The sequence below is a fragment of the Leopardus geoffroyi genome, chromosome A2 (genome assembly GCF_018350155.1).
Source record: "Leopardus geoffroyi isolate Oge1 chromosome A2, O.geoffroyi_Oge1_pat1.0, whole genome shotgun sequence".
NCBI lineage: Eukaryota > Metazoa > Chordata > Mammalia > Carnivora > Felidae > Leopardus > Leopardus geoffroyi.
Genome location: NC_059331.1, coordinates 163379200 through 163403863, shown reverse-complemented (window position 1 = coordinate 163403863; position 24664 = coordinate 163379200). Strand labels below are relative to the sequence as shown.

Here is a 24664-nt window from a genome sequence, read left to right as displayed (position 1 = left end):
AAGAAGGATGTCTTTGGAGACACCTCACCCCCATTTCACAGCACCCCTTCTTCATCCCCATCCTTGGCTGTGGGGGTGGCTTAGTGGGACTGCCTTCAGACTCTCCTCTCAACCTCCAGGAAGTCAGAAACCTGCATTCTGCTTGACTTCTGAGAGAGAGAGAGAGAGAGAGAGAGAGAGAGAGAGAGATTTGCCTCTCCTCAGCCTGAGGGAACAGCTCTCTTCACACCTGTATCTGTGCCCAGGAGGAAGGCTACTCTGTGCCTGGTCTTTTCTCTTTTGGGAGGATCAAGGGTCCCTCTGATTTCTTCATCCTCCCATGGGATGAGAGCACAGGCCTGTCCTGGGAACACGGGTACCGCAGCGGGAACAGCTGGCCAGGCCAAGTGACCAGCTCCCTTCCCTTCGGCCTTGGTTCTGGAGAGAAGGGAACGCCGCAGATGTCCTCCTCCATATCCTCTCTCCTGGTGCCTGTCCACACTGTGAACCCTTCCTGACTCTCTCAACCCCCCAGTCTGGAGGGGAAGCCACCCAGCTCCAACTTGAATCAGCCTGGACTTAGGGCAGGCAACCAACCCAGTGTCGGGGAGGCAGGGGGTGGGTAGTGGTGGTGGTGGTGTGGAGGAGGGGCTGGGCAGTAGTACCCAGATGGGCTGTTGTGCCTGACACCAGGTCACAAAAGAAGGGGAGTTGTGCTAAGGAAGGCCCCAGGCGTCTTGGAGTGCGAGCGAGGAAGCTGCCGGAGGTGGAGAGGGCCGAAGGAATGACTGTACAGGCAAGAGCCTCTGGTCTTTTTTAGCATCAGCTGGTGGAGCCACCTCCTTCTCTCCCACTGGCTGCCTCCCTGAGTCACTGCCCACCCACCAGCAAATAAAAAAGAGGTGTCATCTGCTGGCCAGTGGCCCCATCTGGCCCCGGTGTGTGCATCTTTTTTGCTCCTGGGTGGAAGGTGCGAGTCTGGGTAGGGTGGTCTCACCAAGACCTCTTCCTCTGGGCCTTTCTCCTTCCAGACTCCGCTTCCTTCTTTGCCCTTTGTTCCTCCCCTCCCCCTACATCCCATGATGGTTCTCCCCGGTGACAAGACCCACCCCCTTGCTCCAAGGACAGAGGCAGCTGCAAGCCCTCAGGGGCCCCCACATGGCCCCATCCATCTAGCGGAGCCTCAGATCTGGGCTGCAGGGGAGGGGACCCGAGGCTGGCTGCTCAGCTGGCGACTCCTCCCCACCGGCCAGCTCAGCTGTCAACACTCGGCCTCCCTGCCCTGGCCTTCGCAGGGCCCCGCCTGGCTGCGAAGACCGGGGACACCGTGCCCCAGAGACCCTCACTGAGACCCAGGCAGGCGGTGGGCAGGCGGCGGGCAGACACCCTGCCTGCCCTTGAGCATCCTCGGGCCTCCTTGCCTAAATAAGGGAGCTGCAGCTGGAGCGAGCCAGCTGGCCCGGGGGGGAGGGGCCTGCGGCTAGGCCAGGGTTTTCCGAGGGGCTGGGCCGCCGCAGCGCCGCAGGGCCCCGAGCCCTCCGCGGATTGGGCCTGCAAGGCTGGCCCGCTCTGCAGAGGGAGGGAGGGCCACTCGCACAAGGGGATCCCCAGGCTGGAAACTCGCGCTCAGGGGCCTATCTTTGATCCCGCAGCTAGGAGGCCGTGTCAAAATGTACCTTTCTACCTCTCTGTTCAGGAGAGCCCCGAATAACCCCAGAGAGGGCCGTGTGTGTGTGTGTGTGTGTGTGTGTGTGTGTGTGTGTTGGGGGGGGGGGGGTCGCCCCTGCTCTGGGTGCGTGCCCCTCCTAAATCTCACCCACCCTTATTCCAAATCGCGTCCCACCCGGGGCCTGCAGATCATCTTGCCCTTCACGTTTCCCGTGCCTCCCCTGACCCTGGGTTCATCCTCCCAGGGCCCAGGCCTCGGCCGTGTCACCTACAGCGGGCTTTGGGCGCTTGTTGTGTGTATCCAGCCCGTGCTTGGAGTGGTGGGCGACAAGGGCATAAGGGACCAGACCTCTCCAAGTCAGGTTTCTCAGTCCTTCCAGTCCGGGGGTCGGGGGTGGAATCCCCAGGCCCCTCCCTGGCCGTCTGAAGGCCGGTCATCACACCTACCCTCACTGTTCCCCTACCTAGGGGCCCCTTCCCCCTCTTTGGGGCGCGCGAGTCCCGGGGGCTCCTGGGCTGAGCGAGGGGCTGGGGTGGGGGAGCCCTTGACGCTGCTCAGCCAATGGGAAGGGCGGGCGCGCGGGGTGTGGGGGGGGGGGGAAGAGGGCGGTGCTGCGGGCGCGCGGCGGGCGGGAGGGGGCCGGGAGGCGGGGGCCGGAGCCCGAGGGGCGCGCGCCGCGTTAACCCTTCCGCCGCCGGGCCGAGCCGCAGGCGCAGCCGGAGCCGCGGGCGCCGGAGCGGCTGTCGGCGCGGCGGGCGGGAGCCGGGAGCCCGGCGCTCGGGCGGGCGGAGCGCAGCGCGGGGACGCGGCGGAGCGGGGCCCGTGGCTCGGAGGGGGCCGGCAGACAGGTGTGCGGGCGGCCGGGCGGCCCGAGCTCAGGCGGCTCCAGGCCCGGCCCGCGGTCAGGAGCCGGGAGCCGAGCGGGGACCCCGCGCCCGCAACCGAGTCCCGGCCCCGCCCGTGGTCTGCTTGGCCGCGGGGTGCGGGGATCACGGCCGGGCCGGGCCACCCGAAGCCTGTGTCGGGCCGGGCCGGGCCGGGGTGGGTGGGGGCCCGCCCGGCCCGCCCATGGGCTCAGGATGCCGGTGCGGAGGGGCCATGTCGCGCCGCAGAACACCTTCCTGGACACCATCATCCGCAAGTTTGAGGGCCAGAGTGAGTGGGGGAGGGGGCCGGCGGGGAGGGGGCTCTGGGGGCGGGCCGAGCGCTCCAGAGTGTGAATGGAGGGGCGTGCCCCGGCCGTGTGCTTCGGGCTGGTGCGAGTCAATGGGGGCTGGTGGCCTCAAGGCGCTGGCCAGGGGTCTCGAGGGCAAGGCTTGGTGCTGGGGGCCGTGGGTTTGGAGCCAAGGGGGCTGTATTGGGGCACAGGGCTGGAGGCTCAGCTCAGGCTTCCAGGATCCGGAGTGTGTGTGACATCTCAAGTGTGCAGGTATCCCTAACTCCGGTGCCTGGATGTGGATGGGGCTGTGTGGGGGCAGGGACAGAACATGTATGGTCCAAACTGTGAGACACTAAGTACTGTGTCTCAGCCGTCTTGACTGTGTTTTTGAGAGACCGAGAGCCAAGCACTTAGAGTCAGTGCCTAACCTGCTCCTGGGGTGTGTGTGTCACCCATGAGTTCGGCCCTGCTTGGGCAGTGGGGAGGTATTTTGGACAGAGCTGCAAACTGTGGGCTCCTAGGTGACAGGGTGTCATGGCCTGAGACTGGGCTCTAAGGGTCTAACAGGCTCAATGCAGTGCCCCCATATTGTTCATTTTCCTGCCCTGAGCCCCTTTATGGGGACTACAGCACCCCTAAGCCTGGTCCAGTAGGGGAGGCTTCCAGAAGTGTCCCAGGCTAGGTGAATGTTCTGGTGTGGGTGTTTTATCCTCCCAGCATGTGTGCGTCTCTCTCCAAGGCTGCATGTGCCATGGTGGGTGTGACGGCCAAGGGCCCTGGGAGCAGGGAGCGGGTGACATTCCTTGCCCATGACCCTGTGAGCACAGGACAACGTGTGCTTGTAACTGTGGTGGGGGGGAGGGAGGGATCAGTTTGACGGGCAGCATTGTCTGAAGCCGAGGAACAAGATGATCCTGAGGGGGAGGAGACTGACACGGTGGAGGGCCACAAGGTGGGGTCTTTCCTTTTCAAAAGCTCCCGGAGGCTGTGTCTGCATGGAAAGAACCTGGGCTAGGATCTGGGGGCTCAGCTTCTGGCCCCACCTCTGCCACTGACTGCCATGTGACCTTGAGTGACTCTTCCTTCTCCGAATATCAGTTTCCACATCTGGAAAGGAGGGGGTGGCCAAAGGAGCCTTTCAGATCCCTTCTGTGGTGTATTCCAGGAGCTCGGAAGGGGTGGGGGTAGGGCCTGCCTTCGAAGAAACTCGCTCTTCTCTCTCTGGGCCTGGGAGCTGGTTTCTCTTCTCCAAAGCTGGTGTGTGTGGTTGGCACTCTGGGCTGCCTTGGGCTTAGGTGGAGGTGGAGGCCAAGTCAGGGGTCTTTTCGTGTGACAAGGAACCCTGACTCCTGATGGCTGCCTGGGAGTTGTGGAGGCCTGGTGAACTGACCTAAAGATGACCCAACTTAAAAAACTAACTTCCCGGAGACAGGATAAGGGATGGCTTTAGGCAGCCTGTGTCGGGGAGCCCTTGCTGCAGCAGCCTGGGCCTTGTCCGTGGGATTGCCCAGAGCTGCAGACTGAGAGGGCTGTGCCTGCTGGAAGGCGAGGGGGCAGAGTTCCAACTGCTACCCAAAGCCCCAGCATTAAAGGCCAAAGTGGCCGGAAACTTCTGTGTTTATAAAAAGCTCTTATCCCCGAGTATCTTCCCTGGCACCAGCTGGGTCTGCCGCCTGCCTGCGGCTCACCTGCCAGCTAGCTGGGCCCTGGGGGCAGGTGTGGAGCAGGTGACCCACGTCCAGCTGAAATGGGTCCATTGGGGCACCTCAGCTTGACGGGGTCAAAGTGAAGAAGGCCTCCCTTCCCTGGGTCTGTCTTCTTACAAGCGGGCCACTGTCTCAGGTCCATCCCTGGCTCCCGGTATTTTCCGGGATTGAAGCCTCAGGTCCCTTTCCTTGCTCCCTATGACCTTGGGCTTCTGCCTGTGATCCTCCTTTTATTCCTTCTTCTGTCACACCTAAGTTCAAAAGCTAGCTCTTTTACAAGCTGCAAGATGTGGGCATGGCTCTGAACTTCTTTTGAGCCTCAGTTTCTTCATCTATAAAACAAAGCTAATGATGCCTATCTTATGGGGTTGTCAGAGTATTAAATGAGAGAGGGCATCGTAGGTGTTCACGTGGTACTTCCCTCGTCCCCTTTAGAGTGCCCACTGTCCAGCCCCTGACTGCCCTTAAGGGGCGCGCAAGTCCCGGGAAGTACTGGCCTGGTAGGGTCCCCAGGTACTTGGGGGAGTGATAGCCTAAGGATCCCCAGGGTAAGGAGTGCCCAGTGTGCGCGCCGCCCCCCCCCCCCCACCCCCGCCCCCAGTCTAGAGAGCAGAGGTCAGGAAGAGAAGCCGGACGACCTGATGCAAAGGGAAGGCTAGCCGCCATCTCTGGCCCTTCCCAGGCTCCCTCTCCAGGCCCAGTGTTTATCCCTCCGCCGCGGCTGCTGACACGCGTTGCTGACACCCGCCCAGGCTGGCCTCGGCCCCGGGCGCGGAGGGGGCGGGGGGCCGCTGGCAGCCTGCCCGGGGGAAGCCATGCAGCCAGCCCGCGGGCCGGGCGGGGGAGGGGGCGCGTCGCCGGGCAGGGCCGGCGGAGGCACCTGTGTCGGGCCACACAGCTGCATTCGCCCCCTGCTAGGGACCCCAGTCGCCGCTGTGCTGCCTGGAGCGGGGAGTCCCCCGGCGGGTGGCTGTGTGTGACAGGAGAATGCGCGGAAGGGCTGGGAGCCCCCGAGGCAGGGGTCCCTGCTCACGTGCCTGCTCATCCCCGCCCCCCCAGGCCGCAAGTTCATCATCGCCAACGCTCGGGTGGAGAACTGCGCCGTCATCTACTGCAACGACGGCTTCTGCGAGCTGTGTGGCTACTCGCGGGCCGAGGTGATGCAGAGGCCCTGCACCTGCGACTTCCTGCACGGGCCGCGCACGCAGCGCCGCGCGGCCGCGCAGATCGCGCAGGCCCTGCTGGGCGCGGAGGAGCGCAAAGTGGAGATCGCCTTCTACCGGAAGGATGGTAGGCGCGGGCCGGGGCGGGGCCGCGACGAGGGGGGCGTGGTCGCGACGAGGGGGCGGGGCCGCGAGGGACTGGGGTGGGGGTAGGGACGGCTGGATCGGGCGAGGCCGGAGCGTGGCGGGAGACCCGGCGAGTGCCCTGCGGTGTGTGACCCCCAACTGGGGCCACTGCTGTGGGTCAGGTGGCAGGCGCCGGCTGGGCATTGGGGCTGCCGGACGGAGTGGGTCTCTTCACCTCATTCATTCCGGCGGGATGGTTTTCGGGGTGACCAAGGGGCTGTTTGGCTGTGGGTATGGCGCCTTTGGTTTCTTCTTTCCCTGGGCTAACGTGGGCAGGTTGAGGTAGGTGGGCTGGAGTTGGACGGGGCCGGATGGCAGGTGAGTGGAAGGAGTTGACAGAAGGTCAGGTTGGTGTCTGGGCACTGACTTCCGGCCCAGGCCTCTAGCTCCCCTAGGGCAGCCCCTGCCAGGTGGTTGGTCTGGGGAGATGTCACTGAGGGTGAGGCAGGGGGGCTGCAGGACTCTGGCTCTCTGCTGTCCTTCTCCTGCTCCTCTCTCTCCTGTACTTAGGCTGCACCTGGCAGAAGGTGCGTGCCTCACCCCACAACCTCCGTTCCCTTTGTCTCATGGTTTGCGTGCCCGCCCATCACCCATCACCCCTTCCTTCGCCAGGTGTCTCTGCTCAGCCACCGCCTCCCAGCCCAGCTGCTCTGGGCTTCCGGACAGTGGATAAACAGAACCCTGGGCGGGGCTGCTCTCGCACTGTGCCTGCCCTGGTGGGCTGGGCTCTGCTCGAGGAGGGCAGTGAAACAGGGCTTTGGCAGGCCTGCAGGTATTGGAGGGCTGGGGAGGTGGCTCCAGAAGGTGCCACTGGACTGGCCATGGATGCCCAAACTCTGCTACTCACTAGTGTGTATCTGATGAGCATTTACTGAACCCCTGTGAGCCAGGTGCAGTGCTAGGGTCCTGTAGATAGCTCAGTGAACAAGACAGATGAGGTTACTGCCAGATGGGAGCTTACCTGCTGGAGATAGCACTCTCCGCTTTCCCCTGTGGGTAGGCAGAGTGAGCCAGCGGTCCTGTGCGCACCTGGCGCTGTCCCTGGAATATCCCCTGCATGCTCAGAGTCTAGCGAAGCTGCCTTGCATCTCTCGATGGCCCCGCTGTTGCAGGCGTGCACAGCCTGTGAGATCACTGGACCGCGATAGAAGGGGCGCTCTGACTGGGGCCCTGTAGAAGGGAGTTTGCTTATAGAAAATGGGGTTCTGGCTGGGAGGCAGGGGCCAGGAGAGTAGATGCAAACTCTGAAGCCTTCTGTTTTTTCGCTGAAGTCTCCCCAGAACCTGAATCAGAGCAGACCTGTTTTTCTATCTGCCGGGCCATCTAGTGCTAGCATGCATTGGTGGGTGGCTTCTATGTGCTGGACGCCGGGCTAGATGCTTCACTTAGCTTATCTCATGGAATCTTCACAACAGCCCTGGGAGGTAGACACTATTTGTATCTCCATTTTATGGATGAGGAAACTGAAGTTCAGGGAAATTAAGAAATTGCACCAAAGTCGCACAGCTAGAAAGTGGCAGAGCTGGGAACGGAGCTCTGTCTGTCTGATCCGAGCCCGACCCGTCCTGCTTTGCTGTCACCTATTAAACATGGCCCCACATAGGTACAGGCATATCCGTATCCTGCACGTGACTTTGTGTACAATTTGATTCTGAAAGTTTGCGAACCATTGGCGTGATGAAAAGAATGTTGGTACGCAAGTCCTGGGATCAGGTCTAACACCAGAAATTAGGTAGCTCGAGAACTCGGTTCCTGCCTTGAGCCTGTTTCTGCTTCCAAGGTAAGGTGCCCACGCAGCCCCTTGGCAACGGGGCCTGGGTGCTTCCATCTTCCCCGTGGTGCTCCGGGAACTGGCCCTCCCTCTCGTCCCAAGATGGCTCCTTTGGGAGAAGATGGCCACGGGACCCCTTCTTCTGAGGTGCTATCGGGAAATCTTGGTGACCTTGAGGATCACTTCATCCAGCCCACTTGAGTTACAGCTGGAGAAGCTGAGAAGCAGAGGTCCAGTTACTAGTTAACCAGCGGATGAGGTGGGACTAGAACCCAGGCCCCCTGCCCAAGTGCACGTTCTTTCCTCCCTCCGGCTACTCTCCAAATGGGGATGCCATCCAGAAAATCGTGTGCCAGTCCTCTCTGACTGCCCTCTTGTCTGCTCTCACCTAGTTTCTCCTGTTGGCCAACAGGCTGGCCTTGACCCCTCGGGTCCTGTGGGTCCCCATTTGTCCTGGCACTTGAGGCCCAGGATGCAGACAGATCTCCTCTGCCTCCCTTCTCTCTGCCTTGAAATGCTTAGTCCCTCGGGCAAATGCCTGTGGCCTGCCCCGTGCTGTGTATGCCGTGTATGTGTATGAATAGGGAGGCAGAGGTGAGGAAGGGCAGTGCCGCCGCTCGCTTCTGTCCAGGCCCTTTTCTGGGTCTCTGCCTGGGCCAGCCACCGGAGAGTGGGTCCCCGGGCTTCAGCTCCAGGGAGGTGGGTGGCTGGGAAGGAGGCGGGGCCTTTTGCTGGCAGGCGCCACTGCGGACAGCTGTGCTGTGTCGGTGCCTCAAGCCTAGTTCTGTGCAGTGTCAGGGCCTGGAGCCAGACAGCCCCATTATTTAGGTGCTGGGACTGCTGGGAGGTGGGGAGGCCAGACTTGGGGCGGGGGGTGGGTGCGGGCTGGAGGGAGAGACACGAGGTGCCAGGGCTCGCCGGCCCTGTGTCCGTGCCCCTTAACACGAAGCCCAGGATTAAGACGGACCTGGGAGTAGAGCCAGCAGCTTGGGGCCGGCAGGCAGTAGCAGCCTGGGGGGCCCTGGGGCCACGTCATGGCGGCAGGTGTTGCTGGTGCACACCTGTGTCCCTCCACGGTTGGAGGGGTGCGTTGTGGGTCCTTTGGCGGCTCTTCCTCACTCGCTCTGTCCTCTGCCAGGCCTCAGGGAGGCCCCCTGCTCTCTGTCCCTTTTGTTCTCTGCTCTCTGTTTTCATCTGTCTGCGCCCCGCCTCCCACCGAGTTCAGCCTCTGCTCAGGGACTCTGTTCCTCTTCTCTCTCAAGGTGGCCTCCCTGCCGACTCCTGTCCCCTTGGTCTTTATCTCCTCCTCCTTACACCTGTCTCCCTTCTTCCCTCCCTCCAGCACCGCTGAGCCTTCCTCCTCGCCTCTCTTCCTCTGCCCCTCTGGGCTCTATCTGGAAGTCTCTCTCTCTGGCTCCCCATACCTCTGCCTGTTCTGGCCTGGTCTCCACATCCCTGTGTCCCCGGGGGCCTGTGCGTGGTGGGGGACGGGGGTGTCTCTAGAGAAGAGTCAGTCGGCTTCTCCACTCCAGCTGCAGGCTGGTTGCCATGGCGACAGGGTCAGAGGGCCCCCACTGCAACAGCTGAGCTGTGGGCTGGGGGAGGGGTGGGGACCATGGGGCCAGCCTGCTCCCCGGTGTCCCTAGTGCCCACGGGGAGCCAGAGCCCCAGTGGTGGCCTCACACCCACTGCTGGGTGGTTCCCAGACTCAGACTACAGCATCTCAGGTGCTTGGGCAGACACTTCGGGCCCCAGCAACCCTCCATATACACCGGGCCACTTCCCCGTTTCCTCCTTGTCCCCTGATCAGACTCCTCACTGTGACACTCTGAGACTCCTCCCTTTTCCATCGTGGCCGGCCTCTGCCCAAGCTCAGACGCCCACCTCCTGGGCCCCTGCCCAGGTCACGATCCTCAGGTGCCCAGACCCTCACCAATCGGGCTGCTGGTGAAGGAGCCCTTGGGTATACTGAGGCCAGGCAGGCAGGTGAGACAGAGGTGGGGGTCCAGGTGTGTCCTGTGTCCCTGAGATGGGAGCACACCAGAGCGATTCCTGGAGGAATGAGTTTAGACGCAGGCAGCACCTGTCTCAAGGGCGGAAGCCTCACGGGGGCTCCCTCCACCTTGGTCCTCCAGTCAGGGCCTGGGTGGCTCGGATACGTGGCATGTGAGAGCACGTGCACGTGCCCCTGCACGGTAGCCAGGAGCAGGGCCCAGGGGCCTGGGGGGCCCTGCTGCCCCCAGCCGGCATTTCTTCTGCAAGGCCGCTAGGGAAGGGTCATTCCTGAGCTAGAGTAGGGTGCCCTGGCCTGCTCGGGAGCTTCCTGTCCCAGCACCACCCAGGGGTGAGGTAGCCTGCCAAGACTGAGGGTGTCAGCCACTTCTGGCCCGCTCTGGGGTCTGGAGAGTGTTGGGAGGGCGGCTCCTCCGTGTTGTGTCTGCTGTAGCCCCCGGAGAGGAGCTATGTAAATATTTGTGCAGAGCCTTCGTCCACAATGAGAGCAGAGTTTGACGGTGGCCTTGGGCTCTGGGGAGGGGGGCTGTGGGCATCAGGAGGGCCGGCATGGGTGTGTGAGATGGGGTGAGACTCAGCCTCTTTGCTGCCTAGAGGCGGCTTCCAGGGCGATGTGACTTGAGAGGTTCCAAGAAAGCCCTTTTGCACTTAAATATCCCCTCTGAGGATGCCCCAGATGCCTCCACTAGGGAAAGTTTTGCTTGGGTGGAGAATGAGCCTTGCTTTTGAAAAATGTGTTCTCTCTCATCACCTGCCCCTGCATGTAGGGGGGAATGTGGAAATATCAGCCCCTTAGTGCGATGGACTTTGACAGAAACTTTCCTCCCTGATACGGGAGCAGGGCTAGAAGAGGTGGTCGTGGTGGGACACCTGGGACACGAGACGAGAATGGGTGACTCGGGGCACCTGGGTGGCTCAGTCACTTAGGCGTCCGACTCTCGATCTCAGCCCAGGTCATGGTCTCACGGTTCGTGGGATTGAGCCCCGCATCGGGCTCTGTGCTGATAGCATGGAGCCTGCTTGGGATTCTCTTCTGCCCTCTCTCTCTCTCTCTCTCTCTGTCCCTCCCCCCCCTTTCTCTCAAAATAGGTACATAAACTTAAAAAAAAAAAAAAAAGAATGGGAGAGGCTCTGGATGAACCGCTGCCCCCCAAAATCCCCTGCAGGCTTTAATCTAGGGGCCGTAAAGCTCTCCATGCTGTGGACTGTGGGTGGCCTCACACAAGCCTCTCTCTGGTTTGGTCATCTGTCTACCAGACAAGAAGTGTCTTCTCCTTGGCCCATATTCTCCCTCCTTCCCAGTTCTGGATGAGATTGCCGTGTCTGACCTCCCCCGCTAGATCATAAGCTCCACGAGGGCAGAGAGCAGCCTGTCTGTTTTGTTCTCTGTGGTGTCTGTGTCTAGTCCACACTGGAGCTCGGTACAAATGCATGAAGGAAGGAATGAATGAATGAATGAATGAATGAATGAATGAAGGGCTGGGCAGTGTGCTGTATTGTAGAAGCCCTATACTCGGAGTCAATGACTTGGAACAATTTCTGGCTCAGCTAGACTTGCACCTGCTTGGCCATCGGCCATGTGTCCCCAGGTCCTGGCCAGCCGGGGGAAGTGAGCTGACCCAGGGCCTCAGCATCTCTGCCCCCTACGGTGCTCCCCTCCTTGCCTTGTGCCCTGCTCGCAACCCCTGCTCGCCTCTCCCCTCCTTCCCCAGGCTTCTGCCTCTCCCTCAAATCACTGAAACCGTATTTGTGTTCATGTTTCTTTTTTTTTTTTTCTTTCTCTTTCATTTCATTTTCCTTTTTATCTCGCTCTCCAGCCCCATTACCCTCCCCTTAGGCAACCATTCAGATGTACTTACTGTGAATGTGTTGCTTGCATATGTTCTTGCAAAATGTGTATTTTGTCTGGATACACACAGGCTTAATTTATGTAAATGATATGTGCTATATATTATATTCTGGTGTTCACTTGACTTGCACAGGAGTATGCCTTTCAGTCCATCCAGGTTGCTACTTAACATCTAGCCTGTAGCTTTGTATTTTGTGGTGTGTACCCACCTCAGTTTACCTGCCCGCCCTCCTGGGCAGCCATCTCCAGATTTCCCGCATAAATAATGCCGCAGTGAACATCCTCAGCCATGGTCCCTTCTGGACTCGGGTGAGGATGTCTTTGGGATGTATCTGCAGGGGTGGGATTGCTGGATCACAAGGTCTGTGGACACTTAATTCAACTAAGCTCTGTCAGACTGTACCCCAGCATAGCTACCCCCATCACCACTTGCCTAAACAGGGTACCAGATTCCTAGTCCCTCATATCTCTGCCACACTTGGCGTCATCCACGTTTATAATTTTTGCCAACCTAATAGGTGAAAGTGATAACTGGCTGCCTTAAATTTGCATTTGTTTGATATTGTGTGAGTCCTGGCATGTCTTAGGCTCCATTGCGTTTTGTGTCGATTTTCCTGTGAGTTGCCTGTTCATATCCTTGCTCACTTTTCTTTCTTTCTCTCTTTTTTTTTACTGTTTATTTTTGAGAGAGAGAGAGAGAGAGAGAGAGAGAGAGAGAGACACGGAGCACGAGCGGGGGAGGGGCAGAGAGAAAGACACAGAATCCAAAGCAGGCTCCAGGCTCCAAGCTGTCAGCACAGAGCCCGACGCGGGGCTCGAATCCAAGAACCTTCAGATCATGACCTGAGCTGAAGTCGGATGCTCAACCAACTGAGCCACCCAGGCGCCCATCTTTGCTCACTTTTCTCATGAAGCTACTGTCTTTTGTTCTTAGTGATTTGCAGGAGTTGCTTGGGTATTCTAGAAATACACATGCTTACAGTTAAATACTCAATATATGGGTTCCAGACATTCATTCCTGTTGGATGGAGATATTGCAAATATCTTCTCCCGTTCAATTATTTCTCAACTTTATCTGACAAAGACACTTTGTGTTGATGCAAATTAACTGACTTTTAGCTTTGTTTGTGCTTTTGAAGTTTTGTTTAAGAAATTGTTCACTACCCTGAGGTTGCATAGGGCTCCATTTTCTTCTATTAATTTAATTGTTTTACCTCTCTCGGTTGGCTTTCGTCCATCCTGAGCCTCCCTCTGTGGTGTCAAGTGGGGATCAAGTTATATTTTTTTCCGTGTAGTGAGCCAATTCTCCCCACACACCTAGTAAACAGCCTGTTCTTTTCCAGCATTCGTGGGGCCACCTTGATCGTAAGCTAATTTCCCATCTATCCATGGGTCTGTCTTGGAGCTCCCTGTTCTGTTCCAAACATTTATTTGTCTCTTCTTGCATCAAAACCACACTAAAACAACTGTGGCATTTAGTATGTCTTAGTATCTGGAAAGGCACATATTCCGTCTTTCTTCTTCTTTTTAAAGATTGACTCGGGTATTTGTGGACCTCTCTTCTTCTTTATGAACTTTAGGGAAAGTTTCTCGAGTTCCTGGAAAGAAAACCCATACTAGAATCTTGATTGGAATTAGATTAGTTTTACAGATCAATTTGGGGGAGAATTGACATCTGTATAATATCTGTCCCATCCAAGAGGCTGGACTATCTCTCCATTTATCAGATTGTTTCTGTACTCTTGATTAGTTTTAAGTACCGCCCCCCCCCCGTCCCCACCTCCCCACAGAGGTCTTGTGCATTTTTGATCAATTCCTAGTTACTTTATAGTTTTTGTTGCTATTACGAAAGGGACCTTGTTTTTGACTACCTGTTCTAATAGTTTTGTGCTGGCGGAGAGAAATACTGTCCATTTTGGGGCTGATCTTGCATCTGGCAGCCTCATTGAGCTTGCTCTCTTATTAGTTCTAATTGTTTCTCTGTTGATTTTGTTGGTTCCGTGGGGGAGATGATCCTATCATCTGCAGACAATGCCGGTTTTCTATGTCTTTGTTTGGGTCGTTGCCATGTGTTTGGATGGTCAGAGGTCCATCTGACTCCTCAGGAGGCTTCACGGGTGTCTGCATTTGTACCTGCCTTTGTTCTTTGGAGCGTCCCAGCGTCCTGTGAACTGGGAGAGTCCTGGAGGGAATACAGCTCTTGCTTTAATGATTGAGAAGCTGTGGCCGCCTGGGCGATCAATGAGAGTGCTGGAATTGGGGTGGGTGTTCTCAAGGCATCCCCTGGCTCTCTGGGGTATGCTGGGAGCTAAGGGGGGCATGTAGTTCTGGGGCTTGCAGACAGTTGGAGGCAGGTAGGGACCCCAGGTTGTTTCCTGGTGGACTGTGGCTGTTTGCCCTCGCTGCCCAGCGGCAGGCCGTGCGGGAGTCACAGGAAAGGGCACTGGTGGGGGTCTGAGGCTCAGAAACTCCGTGCCTTTGCGGCTCTTGCTCTGGTCCCCTGCCCTGGTTCCTGGGCTGCCGGCCTTTATGTTCCACGCTGTTGATTAGATTTAATAGCACTTCAAGAAAAGACACCTTGATTCTCATGGTGGTTCCAACAACTGTCTCGACTCAGCACGGGTTTGAAATGGGCAAATTCTATCATGAAAGGCCAGTTGGCCCCCCGGGATCTGAAAGGGAGTTTAGATGGGAGGGGGGATGGCCCTGTCTGCACCCACCTAAGTGCAGGTCACCACCCTGACGACCAGTCCTTGGACACCTGCTTGCCCCGCACTTCCTGTGAAACCAGCCCAGCCCTGGCCTCAGGGCTCCAGCTTGGGTAGGGGGGAAAGAAGGAAGCTCACCCCAGAAGCCAGTGCACAATTACCTCCTACATTAGGGATAGAGTGTTAGAAATTCTCAAAGAGACCTATCACACGGGCCAGATGGAGCAGTCAGTAACATCTTTGTAGAGGGGAGTCCTGCGGGTCCTGGAGGGATGGCAGGAGCTGGCAGGAGGAGGGGTGGGGGCTGTGGAGTTGGAGTACCAGGCGAAGCTGGGGTGCCCTGAAGGGGCTCTGAGGGAGCACCCGGGACCCGGCAGGCTGGGAGGCCCACCCGGGAGGGCGGGCTGAAAGGTCTGAGGTGGTTGGGATCAGGGATTCCGGAGGATTCCAAGGGGGGGCAGACTCCAGGAAGTAGGAGGGAGAAGGGAAAGCTTGGAGGAGGGGAATGAGAACGGAACTGGAGAGCAGCCTTCCCCACGTGAACATGGCCTTGTTTCACCTTCCCAAGGCTCCTGGGGGCAGGGCAAGGTCGTGGCTCCCAGATTACATAGACACGTGGCTGTGTCCCTGGAGGTGGATGGGCCTGGGACCCAGGGCTTGTCTAGAAAGAACTCTTCTCCTGAGGCTGTTGCATTGTCCCTGGGGAAAGGTGGCACAGGCTGGCCGTGCAGTGGGTTTGCGGGGGAGGGGTGGTAGTCTGGCTCGCAGCACAGAGGGCCCCAGAGGGCCCTATAAATGATCCTATAAATCCCTGGGAAGGTGTCAGGCTGGTGGAGGCGTCTGTCTGGAGATGGGAGATGGTCTTTCTGAGTGAGTTGGGGGCCGGATCATGGCTTCCCAGCTCCTGCCCTAGAGCGGTCATTCTGCATTGCTCAGCTCCCGGAGGGAGTCAGGGGCAGAGGACCCTCCCCCCCCTCCCCCCCCCCCCCCACTGGTTGACCTCTCAGGGTTCCCTATTCTGTCCCCTGAGCCTGCAATATCCCTGGCCTTCCCTGGGCCCCCAGCTGCCCATGAGAGCGGTGTTAGCGACACGGTGGCCCCTGGCCAGGAGCAGTTCCTGCTGCACCTTCCTGTCGCCGCCACCAGGCTAAATATAACCTGACACTGCACAGCCCTGGGCTGCCGCCGACAGAGACAGCCTCTCTGCCTGGGGGCGGACAGGGAGGACCGGAGCCCCAGCCTCCTGCCCTCAGTGTGACTTTGGGCCCAGCTCCTCCTGCCGAGAGCCAGGCAGGGAGGTGATCCGGGTGAGGATGGCTGCCTCCCCGAGGTCACCTTCCCTGCGGGGACCCGGCACCCTGCCTCGTTAGAGCTCTGGATGCTTCCACAAGGCCATCTGTCATTTCATCTGGCACCCAGGGCAGGAATCACTTGTCCCTGCAGTACTTAACAGGGAGACCGAAGTCCAGAGAGGTGGGTGGCCTGCCTGCAGCCACACAGCAATAGCCCAGTGCTCCAGCTGACTGGGGCAGGTCAGCTCAGCCCTGTAGGCTCTTCCCTCAGCCTGCGTTACTCTCTCTTCCTCCACCTCACGCTGGGCTCTGAAATGGGGTCCTTTTGACTCCTTGGCTCAGTGAGGCCAGGTGCCAGGCCTGTCCTGTGCACGGTGCCCCCAGTACATCATGTGGGTGCTCAGTGAATGTTCGTGGGGGAATGAAGAGACACGTTCAAAGGAGCAGGGATGACATCTCATTTACGGATGAGCATCTGGGGACTCTGACCTGAGGGGCTTGCCCGAGGACACTCCGGGTCACCTCAGCCCTCCCTTACTCTGCCTGTTGGGGGCTGCCCTGAAAGATAAGGCCTGTCCCTGTTGAAGCTGAGGATGGCTTCTGCCTGGAGCCCAGCCAAGGCCAGGGGTGCCCGGAGGTGGGAGATGCAGTTTGGGACTGTGGGTGGGGTCCCAGGTCCCTGGCTGGGTTGGGGTGCCGGGCAGGGACCCTGCCTCTGGCTGCCCGGCTGGGTGTGGTTGGCACCAGATGAAAGTGGGCCGGGCGATGTGTTCTGGTGGAAGACAGCAGGGGGGCGGGAGGGGCTGTACCCGCTGAACTTGGAATGTGTTCAGGCCTGATTCTCCCCCAGGACCCCGCCCCCTGCCTGTCCCTTCTCCCCTCCTTAGTGACCTGCCATCAGCTGCATGACCTCTGTTGGCTATTAGGATCCGAGGCACAGAGGAACCTGTCAGTGTATGGCTATTAATCAGCCGTGGCCTCCGCTTTCATTGTGTCCATCCCCACGGGGCCCGGGGTGTCCCGAGCTCCGGGAGGTAGGCAAAGGCTGGACACCCAGCCTTCAAGTATCTTCAGCTGGGGCTGGGGGTTGTGTGTGGGGGGGTGGTGGTGTGGTGGTGGTGAATGGGATATTCATTCATCCCTCAAGCCCTGCGGGGTGGGCGTGATCCCCCCCCCCCCCCACCCCCAAGTGCTACCCATGAGCACCCTGAGGCTCCAGGAGGGTAGGTGATTTGCCCAAGGTCATCCTGGAGCAGTGAGCAAAGGCCAGCTGACCGCACAGCCTGCAACCCCCTCCCCCTCCTTGGCACTGGGGAACCTCACAGCCTTTCTGTGGGCAGTGTGGGGTTCCTGCTGCTCCCCTCCAGGCTGTCCCTTCCCGGAGCGCTCCGCGCTGGTGGCCTCGGGAGAGTTGGCCGTGCCTGCCACAGAGTGGCTTTCCACGGAACTGCAGCCTGGCCCGGCTCTGGGCCCAAGTCAGCCTCTGCTCCAGGGGGAGCTGCCCTGGGGGCAGGGCAAGGTCGGAAGTGGGGGAGGAGCGAAGTGCAGGGTCCAGGGGTAGGTAGGAGTGGGTCTAGGGGAGGGTGAGGCGCCCTTCTGTGTGTGCAGTGCCAGCCCCAGAGGCAGCTGAGCCGTGGACTCTCCGCATTTCTTTGCTGGGAAGTTGTGTGAAGGTCAGAGCCCCACCACCCACAGGCTGCAATTTGCTCGGGCTGTCCCTGGGCCCAGCCCTTGACCCGTCTGAGCCTCAGCTGCCCTGAGGGACGCGCACTCGCCATAATCCCAGCCAGTGATGGGATGGGGATCGCTGGCAGATCTGGCGGAAGAGCTGGGGAATGGGCGGCCTGACGGCCCGGGGGAGACCCAGCCAGCCCAGCAGGGTGGTGGGAGGAAAGTAGAGCCTCAGAGAGCCCTGGCTGACTTGGGGCCACTAGCTTTCCTTCCTTCCCTGTCCCCTGGAAAATAGCAGCCGGAGCCTCCCTCCTCACCCTCATCCCTGCAGCCCTCAGGCAGGGCTCCAGGTCACATTTTTGGAATAACCAGGGCTTTGACAGGGTTATTTGAAAGGAAAAATTCCTTGAATGTCGACCAAGGGAGAGGGCCAAGGGGGCTCTTCATGGCGATGTCTGTCTAGAGTGGGGAGCGGCTCTGTACTGCGAAGGGGCTTCTATCTGGAGTTTCGGGCGGCCCGACAGGCGGTGGGGTGGCGATTTGGGATGCCACAGTCCTGGGCTACCTGAGTGACGGCATGCAGTTCTGGCTGCCTCTCTTGCAGAGAAGCCTGAACTGAGTGGGCGTGGGGTATTGAGGCCTTGGGTTCAGACTCCCGAGGCTCTGTGTTGGGGGCAGAATCCCCAGGCCATTCTCGAAGGGTTGGGCTCGTCTCCATTTCAGACTTCGGACTTCTCTGAGAGGAGTGTCCCCGGAGGAACCGAGGAATGAGAATCAGGGGCCTGGATTACTGGGGTCCCAGGGATGGGTGTTGGGGGTCTTGAGGGCTCAGGTTTCCTGGTCTCTGGCCTCTCCTTAGTCCTGATGAGGACCAGTCCCTGTTCAGGCCGCCGGCCATCACCATATTAGGGCATAAACTCTAGCCGGGCTGCCTGGGTGCCAAACGGTCTCCAGCTGGGCCCGGCCCCCTGCGGCTCGTGACACCGCAGTGGGGCTTCAGCCAGGCCATGTCAGAGGCCAGGGGTCAGGGGACAGCTGCTGGAGGGAGACCCAGACAGAGCCCTCAGCTCAGGTCTCCCAGGCTGAGCCGTGAGGGCAAGGATGCGGTGAGTGGAAGGACTTCGGGGTGGGGTGCGGAGAATTCCTGGCCAGCACTTCCCCTGGCCCAGCTCTCCCCGCCCCACCCCTTATCCCAGTGCTGTCCTGTTCCGGTTGGTTTCAGAGGATGGCCTCAGGAGTGCTGATCTGCCTCCCTCTCCCGGCCTTGTCCCCAACAAGTCCTCCCCACACCGGGAGCATCTCCCAGGACTTAGGCCCTTTGTACCTGGCCTGCCGGAGGCTCAGCCCTCAGGGCCTTGTTGGCAGGCATCTAGCGCTAGCCCAAGTCCAAGTCTGGAGGCTGCGGGGGTGGGGGTGGGGTGGGGTGGGGGGGCAAGTTTGTTGGCTTCTTCCTCGACTCAGTTCACCACCCACACTTCCTCTCCACCCTCCTCCTTCCTGACCTCACCCTCACCCTCACCATCAGCACTCCCCCATCCCTCACACCTGCTGCCGGGCCTGCTCTCTGGTGCATTGTTTTAGGTGCTAGGCCCTTCAGAGGGGACAACCTACCGTGGGGAGTCAGGTAGGCCTCTGCAGTTCAGAGAAGACAGATGATCACGGGGGAGCCAAGGCAAGGAAAGAAGTTTGACCCAGAACGAGAGGAAGATGAGGAACGCGTCTGGTCCCTGTTGGGTCCATAAAGAAGGAGGAACAGAGTGTTTACGCGCCTTCCTGTTTCATCCAGGATCGCTTCCTGTGGGTGGGAGTTCTGAGCTGGGCCTCAGAGGCTGAGAGTGGGCACTCTCAGAAATGAAGAGAGAGAAGGGTGAGGGATGGTGCCCTGGACAAGGAGCAGAGGAGGACTGGGTACCCTGGGCCCGGTGCACTGACCTCACCTGGTGTAGGGGCTCTGGTGGGCAGAGAGACAGAGGTTGGGAGGGGAAAACAAAAGTCAAGGGACAGAGAGAACAATGAGAGACAGAGAGGAAAGGTCTGGAGGCCACGCTTCTCAACTCTCTGCCAAAGGGTTACTTTCCTTTATGTCTACATGTCATAGACCAGCCCTTTTGTGAACTACAAAATCACACGCGTCGCGTGGACGTTGTGGGCACCCCGCATTGCGGTAATGGTTTTGAAACTCTTGCCCTCGACTGGTGAACGCAGCTTGTGGGTCGGCATAGCACTTGGGGACTCATGTAGGGAGAGCAGGGTCAGAGTACCTGTCAGTCCCTCACCGTGTTCGGCACGTGTTGACTTACTTCCTCTTTACAACTCATGAGAAAGGAATTACTATCATTCCCATTTCATAGGTGAGGAAAATGAGGCACAAGGAGGCTACGTAATTAAAGGTAAAACAAAACAAAACAAAACAACTGGAAGCTGGATGCAGAGATCCTGGGCCTGTAGTCTGCGGGCTCACCTGCTGTGCCGGGCTGCCTTGGGCGAGGGAAGGCAAGGATACATCGAGAGGATAGGGAGGGAGACAGAGAGAGGGCTCCACAAGAAGCGGCGAGCACGGGGAGCCTGGGTGGCTCAGTCAGTTAAGCGCCCGACTTCGGCTCGAGTCGTAATCTCACGGTTCGTGGGTTCGAGCCCCGCGTGGGGCTCTGTGCTGACAGCTCAGAGCCTGGAGCCTGCTTCGGATTCTGTGTCCCCCTCTCTCACTCTGCCTCCCCCACTCACGCTCTGTCTCTCTCTGTCTCTCAAAAATAAATAAATGTGAAAAAAAAATTTTTAAAAGCAGCAGTGAGCTGCAGTGGACAGATCGAGGGAGGGAGCTCAGGATGGCAGGCCCAGGGCAGAAGGAGGGGTCGGTGCAGGAGACACTGGAGAGGACGGGCCGGGAGATGTGGCTGAGGGCCGCGGGGGAGGCATGGACTGGCCCCTTTGGGTCCAGCTCTGCTGTGCCCACCTGAGGGGCCCTGGGGTCACAGTGGCCACGTCCTCCACTCTGCAGGGAGCTGCTTCCTGTGCCTGGTGGACGTGGTGCCCGTAAAGAATGAAGATGGAACTGTCATCATGTTTATCCTCAACTTCGAGGTGGTGATGGAAAAGGACGTGGTGGGGTCCCCGGCCCATGACACCAATCACCGTGGACCCCCCACCAGCTGGTTGGCCCCGGGTAAGTGTAACCATACTCTCAGGTCCCTTTCCTGAGGCCTTGAGGTTACCCAAGGTCAGTGCTCTGCAGGAAGTGGTGTTGGGGTGCCCCTTTCAGAGGTTGGGGAAAGAACACCAAGGATCTGGCCTAGGCCCATCTGGCTCAGGATGGACAGACAGGGCTGGGGTGACAGACTGAGCCCAGATTCACAGGTCTTTGGGACAGGACGTACCTGGTTTCCTAGCCTTACCTGCTTGGGTTCCTACCACAGTGTCTCCTGGGAGTGGTCCTCTCTTCAGCCCCAGGAATGAGGGATTCACCCTTCCCACATGGCCTCGACCATCTTGGAGCAGCTCTCCTGCTCATCAGAAGGGCCCTGTCTCTCAGGGATTCAACTCCCTCTCTGTGTCGCTTCTGCCCCCTGGGCCTTGATCCTGGACTGGCCAGCTCCCTGCTCTGGCCTTGGCTGACTGAGGATTTGAAGGGAATGTTCACCATGGCTGGAGACACAGAGGCCTCACCTCGTGCTCCCGTAACACAAAGGCTCCCCGCCTTCTCCATGATGTCCTTTTTGGGTTTCATTTTAATTTTTCCCCCTGGCAAAAGATTCCACCTCTTGGCTTCTCAAGTGCTGGGAAGGCAGTGTTAATAACCCTGGCTTTACCTGCTCTGCAGGTACTGTCTGCAGGATGGCGGGGCATGGCCGGAAGGCATCGCTCCTCCATGCAAATGCAGGCTCTGCCGTTTACTTGTGAGTTGCACAACTCACGGATGCCTAAATTTCCTCAAGTCTAAACGGGGGATAATGATACCCACCGGCATTGTGAGAGTCAGGCAAAGTGTATGTGGAGCCCACTGTGACCTGTGAGGCTCAAGAAACTTATTGTCAGAGCCTTAGATAAGATCCTATGCCGCAAGCTGTTTGAGACTTGAGTTCTGTGCAGCGGGAGTGGGGGTGAAGGTGTGCCGGCTGCCTGGGGCTCCCCGCCTCCCTCCCCTCGGTGGCTGTGGCGCCAGCTCCCAGGCCTCCCTGCCTCCCGGCTGCCCTACCCCCTCCCCCCCCATCCCCCGTGGCCACCCGCCTCTCTTCTCCCCGCAGGCCGAGCCAAGACCTTCCGCCTGAAGCTGCCCGCGCTGCTGGCCTTGACGGCCCGGGAGTCATCGGTGCGGCCCGGCGGCGGCGGCGGGGGCGGCGCGGGCGCCCCGGGGGCCGTGGTGGTGGACGTGGACCTGACGCCGGCGGCGCCCAGCCGCGAGTCGCTCGCCCTGGACGAGGTGACGGCCATGGACAACCACGTGGCAGGGCTGGGGCCAGCAGAGGAGCGGCGCGCGCTGGTGGGCCCCAGCTCACCGCCTGCCTGCGCGCCCGACACGCACCCCTCACCCCGGGCACACAGCCTCAACCCCGACGCCTCCGGCTCCAGCTGCAGCCTGGCCCGGACGCGCTCCCGGGAGAGCTGCGCCAGCGTGCGCCGCGCCTCCTCCGCTGACGACATCGAGGCCATGCGCGCCGGGCTGCCCCCGCCGCCGCGCCACGCCAGCACCGGTGAGGGCCGCAGCACCCGCCGGGCCTGCCCCGTTCGGGGCCCTCAGCTTCCTCCCTCTCAGCCTGGTCCTGTGCGCCTGGGAGATGGAAATCCCATTAAGCACTTACTTAATCCCATTAAGTGGCCTTTTACTCCATTAAATGTCCATTCATCCCATTACATTCTTCCACTGGCAGAGCCTTTGCTGGCTGGTGGAGCTCGCTCTCCCAGGATGGCCCGGAGCAGGGGTGGCCATGGGGAGTGTGAAGGGCAGGAGAGGCCCCTGGGTCCCAGCTACCATCTGGCCCTTGGGCGGGTGCCCAGGGCCCACTGAACAGACGTTTACGGAGGACCATCTTCCTCCATCACCTCACTGCTGTGCCATGGCATGCTTCCTTACAGTGGCAAGGACTCTGGCCTTGTTCTCAGTGACTGCCTGTCTCCTGAGTTGGCCTCACTGACTCACTGTACCCCACGGCCTAGTCCACTCCCGGCCTGCCACCCTGACCCGGCTCTCCCCTCCACTCCGGGGGCCATGCACCCCTGCCTGCCACCCTGACCCGGCTCTCCCCTCCACTCCAGGGGCCATGCACCCCCTGCGCAGCGGCCTGCTTAACTCCACGTCAGATTCCGACCTCGTGCGCTACCGTACCATTAGCAAGATTCCCCAAATCACCCTCAACTTTGTGGACCTCAAGGGGGACCCCTTCTTGGCTTCGCCCACCAGTGACCGGGAGATCATAGCACCCAAGATAAAGGAGAGGACCCACAATGTCACTGAGAAGGTCACCCAGGTACGTGCCTAGTTCCCTGGTTCTCTCACCCTGGAGGAGCTTGGAGGGGGTGGGAGTGGGCTGTGGTCAAAGGGGGGTGGTGGAGGGGCCTGGTCCGTGAGGGCCTCAGGAGGGTGGGCAGACCCCCTGGCTGGGGGTGGGGTGGGGGATTGCAGAGCTGGGGTGAGAGACAAGTCTGAGAGGTCCTGAGGAAGAGAGACTTCAGGGGAGAGGAGGGGAGAAGAGGGGAGGGGAAAGAAGGAGGGGAAAAGAGAGAGGAAGGGAAGGGACCTTGGGATAGGGCAGATACAGAGAACAGGTTGATGGGGCACGGGAAGGACAAGGCAGTTGAGACAAGGTGGGCTGGAGAAGGCAGCCACAGGGACGCGATGGGGTCTGCTCACTGGGTGTGGTGAAGGAGGTATGGGGTGGGCTAGGGGCAAACTTACAAGAGACTTCAAATGAGAAGGGGCCACGGAGGTCAAGGTCAGGGGTCTTGATTCTTCTAGGCTGACGTGATAAGCTAGAGGGAGGTGGGGGGGGGGGGGTCCTGTGCTAGGGCTTGAACGGCTTGGAGGTATGCATCCCTGTCCCCAAACCACGGGACAGGGGAGGGGAGGGTATGATGGTGGGTGCCCTGATACAGAGGGATTAAGTCCCAGAGAAGACCACCAGCCTTTGGGGGCACTGCCCAAGACCGTCCGGTGGCAGGACCAGCCTGATCTCCTGGTCCCCCGGTAGCAAGGTTGCTGGCACCACCCCCCACCGCCCGGTCCATGCCAACTCCTTCATATTCTGGCCTTGGGGGTGGGGTGGGGGAGAGGGTCCTGAGTGGGGATGCCTGCAGTAGGTGATGAGCCCGGGATGGTGGGGGCTCCTGGGCCGCACCTGCCGAGCCCCAGTCTCTGTTGCCCCCTCCTGCGCCTTCCTCGGCAGCTCCTTGAGTTGGCCCGAGAGAGGGAGCTGCCCCCTTTCGCCTGCTGTTGTCGCTGCCAGCCTCCTCGGCCCTCCTCCTGGCCCTGCTCCCGCTGCCTCTGGCTCTCTGGGTCCCTGCCAGGTCTCCAGCCCCTTGGCCTTGACTCCAGAATGTTCCCCCTCACCCCAGGCCCCATATCTGGTTGCCTGTCCCTCTCCCCCTCCTGCCTCTGCCTCTTGTTCCCACCTGGAGCCCCGGTTGTCTGCCCTGCTCCTGCGCCCGCAGCCTGTGCCTGTCGTGTTGTGGTCTGTGCTTTTGGTCTATATGTGGCAGCGTGCGTGTGTGTGTTCCTGGCTTTGCCTGTCACCGGGCGGTCTCTCCATCTCTGGGTGTCGGTCTGAGTCTGGCTGGCTGGGCACTGGACCGGAGGGGCGGGGGTGTCGGGGAGACCATTAATCTGCGGTGACAGGCCTGGCTGCCGGGGGGAGGGGGAGGGGCGCGGGCTGCGGGAGCGGCTGCAGCAGGAGCCCTGGATCGGGCCGCGGGGGAGGGGGCCGCTGGCCAGCCCAGGCAGGGCGGGGGAGCCCAGTGTGGCGGGGGTGGGGGTGGGGGCCTGGGAGGAGGGGCCGGCCGAGGAGCCGAGGTTCCGACCGCGGAGCTGCTGCTGGGCTGGCGGGCGGGCAGGGCGCAGCACGTTGGCAGCGGGGGCCCCGCACCGGGGGGCCATGGGCGGCCCGAGCCAGGCAGGCTGCTGTCCACACTCACTGCCAGGGTGACCCCAGCCCCGGGGCCCAGCCCCAGCGACCCTGGCTTCATGCCAGAGACGGCCCTGGGCGCCAGGCCGCCAGCCTCTGGGGCGCAGCCTGGGCTGGGACTGCTGCTGGGGCGCAGGTGGGGCGCTGGCCAGGCCCTCGGGCACCAGGGCGGGCAGGCTGGGGGGAGCCAAGTCCTCCATGGCGGCCCCAGCAGGGAAGGCGAGCGGGACAGGGGCTCTGCAGCCCAGGGCCCAGAAAGGCCGGGTGAGGCGGGCCGTGCGCATCTCCAGCCTGGTGGCCCAGGAGGTAGGTGACCCTCCCCCCCCAGCCACTCCCCCCCCTTCCCTGGGCCGGGGCACTGAGGCAGGCGGTGGCGAGGTGGCAAT

At 60.4% G+C, this 24664-nt stretch overlaps 1 protein-coding gene across 5 annotated transcripts in view; it reads left to right on the top strand.

The window, feature by feature from the left end:
- Positions 1 to 2367: 2367 nt before the first annotated feature.
- KCNH2 (potassium voltage-gated channel subfamily H member 2) overlaps positions 2368 to 24664 on the top strand; it is a 32327-nt gene continuing 10030 nt past the window's right edge. Inside the window, exons 1-5 of one of the 5 annotated variants that reach the window (XM_045496161.1) lie at positions 2368 to 2803; positions 5573 to 5803; positions 20165 to 20329; positions 21408 to 21854; positions 22417 to 22628. In XM_045496161.1, coding sequence (XP_045352117.1) covers positions 2728 to 2803; positions 5573 to 5803; positions 20165 to 20329; positions 21408 to 21854; positions 22417 to 22628 — 1131 coding nt within the window. In that variant the 5' untranslated portion in view covers positions 2368 to 2727. Of the gene's footprint in view, positions 2804 to 5572; positions 5804 to 20164; positions 20330 to 21407; positions 21855 to 22416; positions 22629 to 24183; positions 24585 to 24664 lie in introns of those variants that run through there. The other 4 variants (XM_045496159.1, XM_045496158.1, XM_045496160.1 and 1 more) reach the window with 4 other exon arrangements.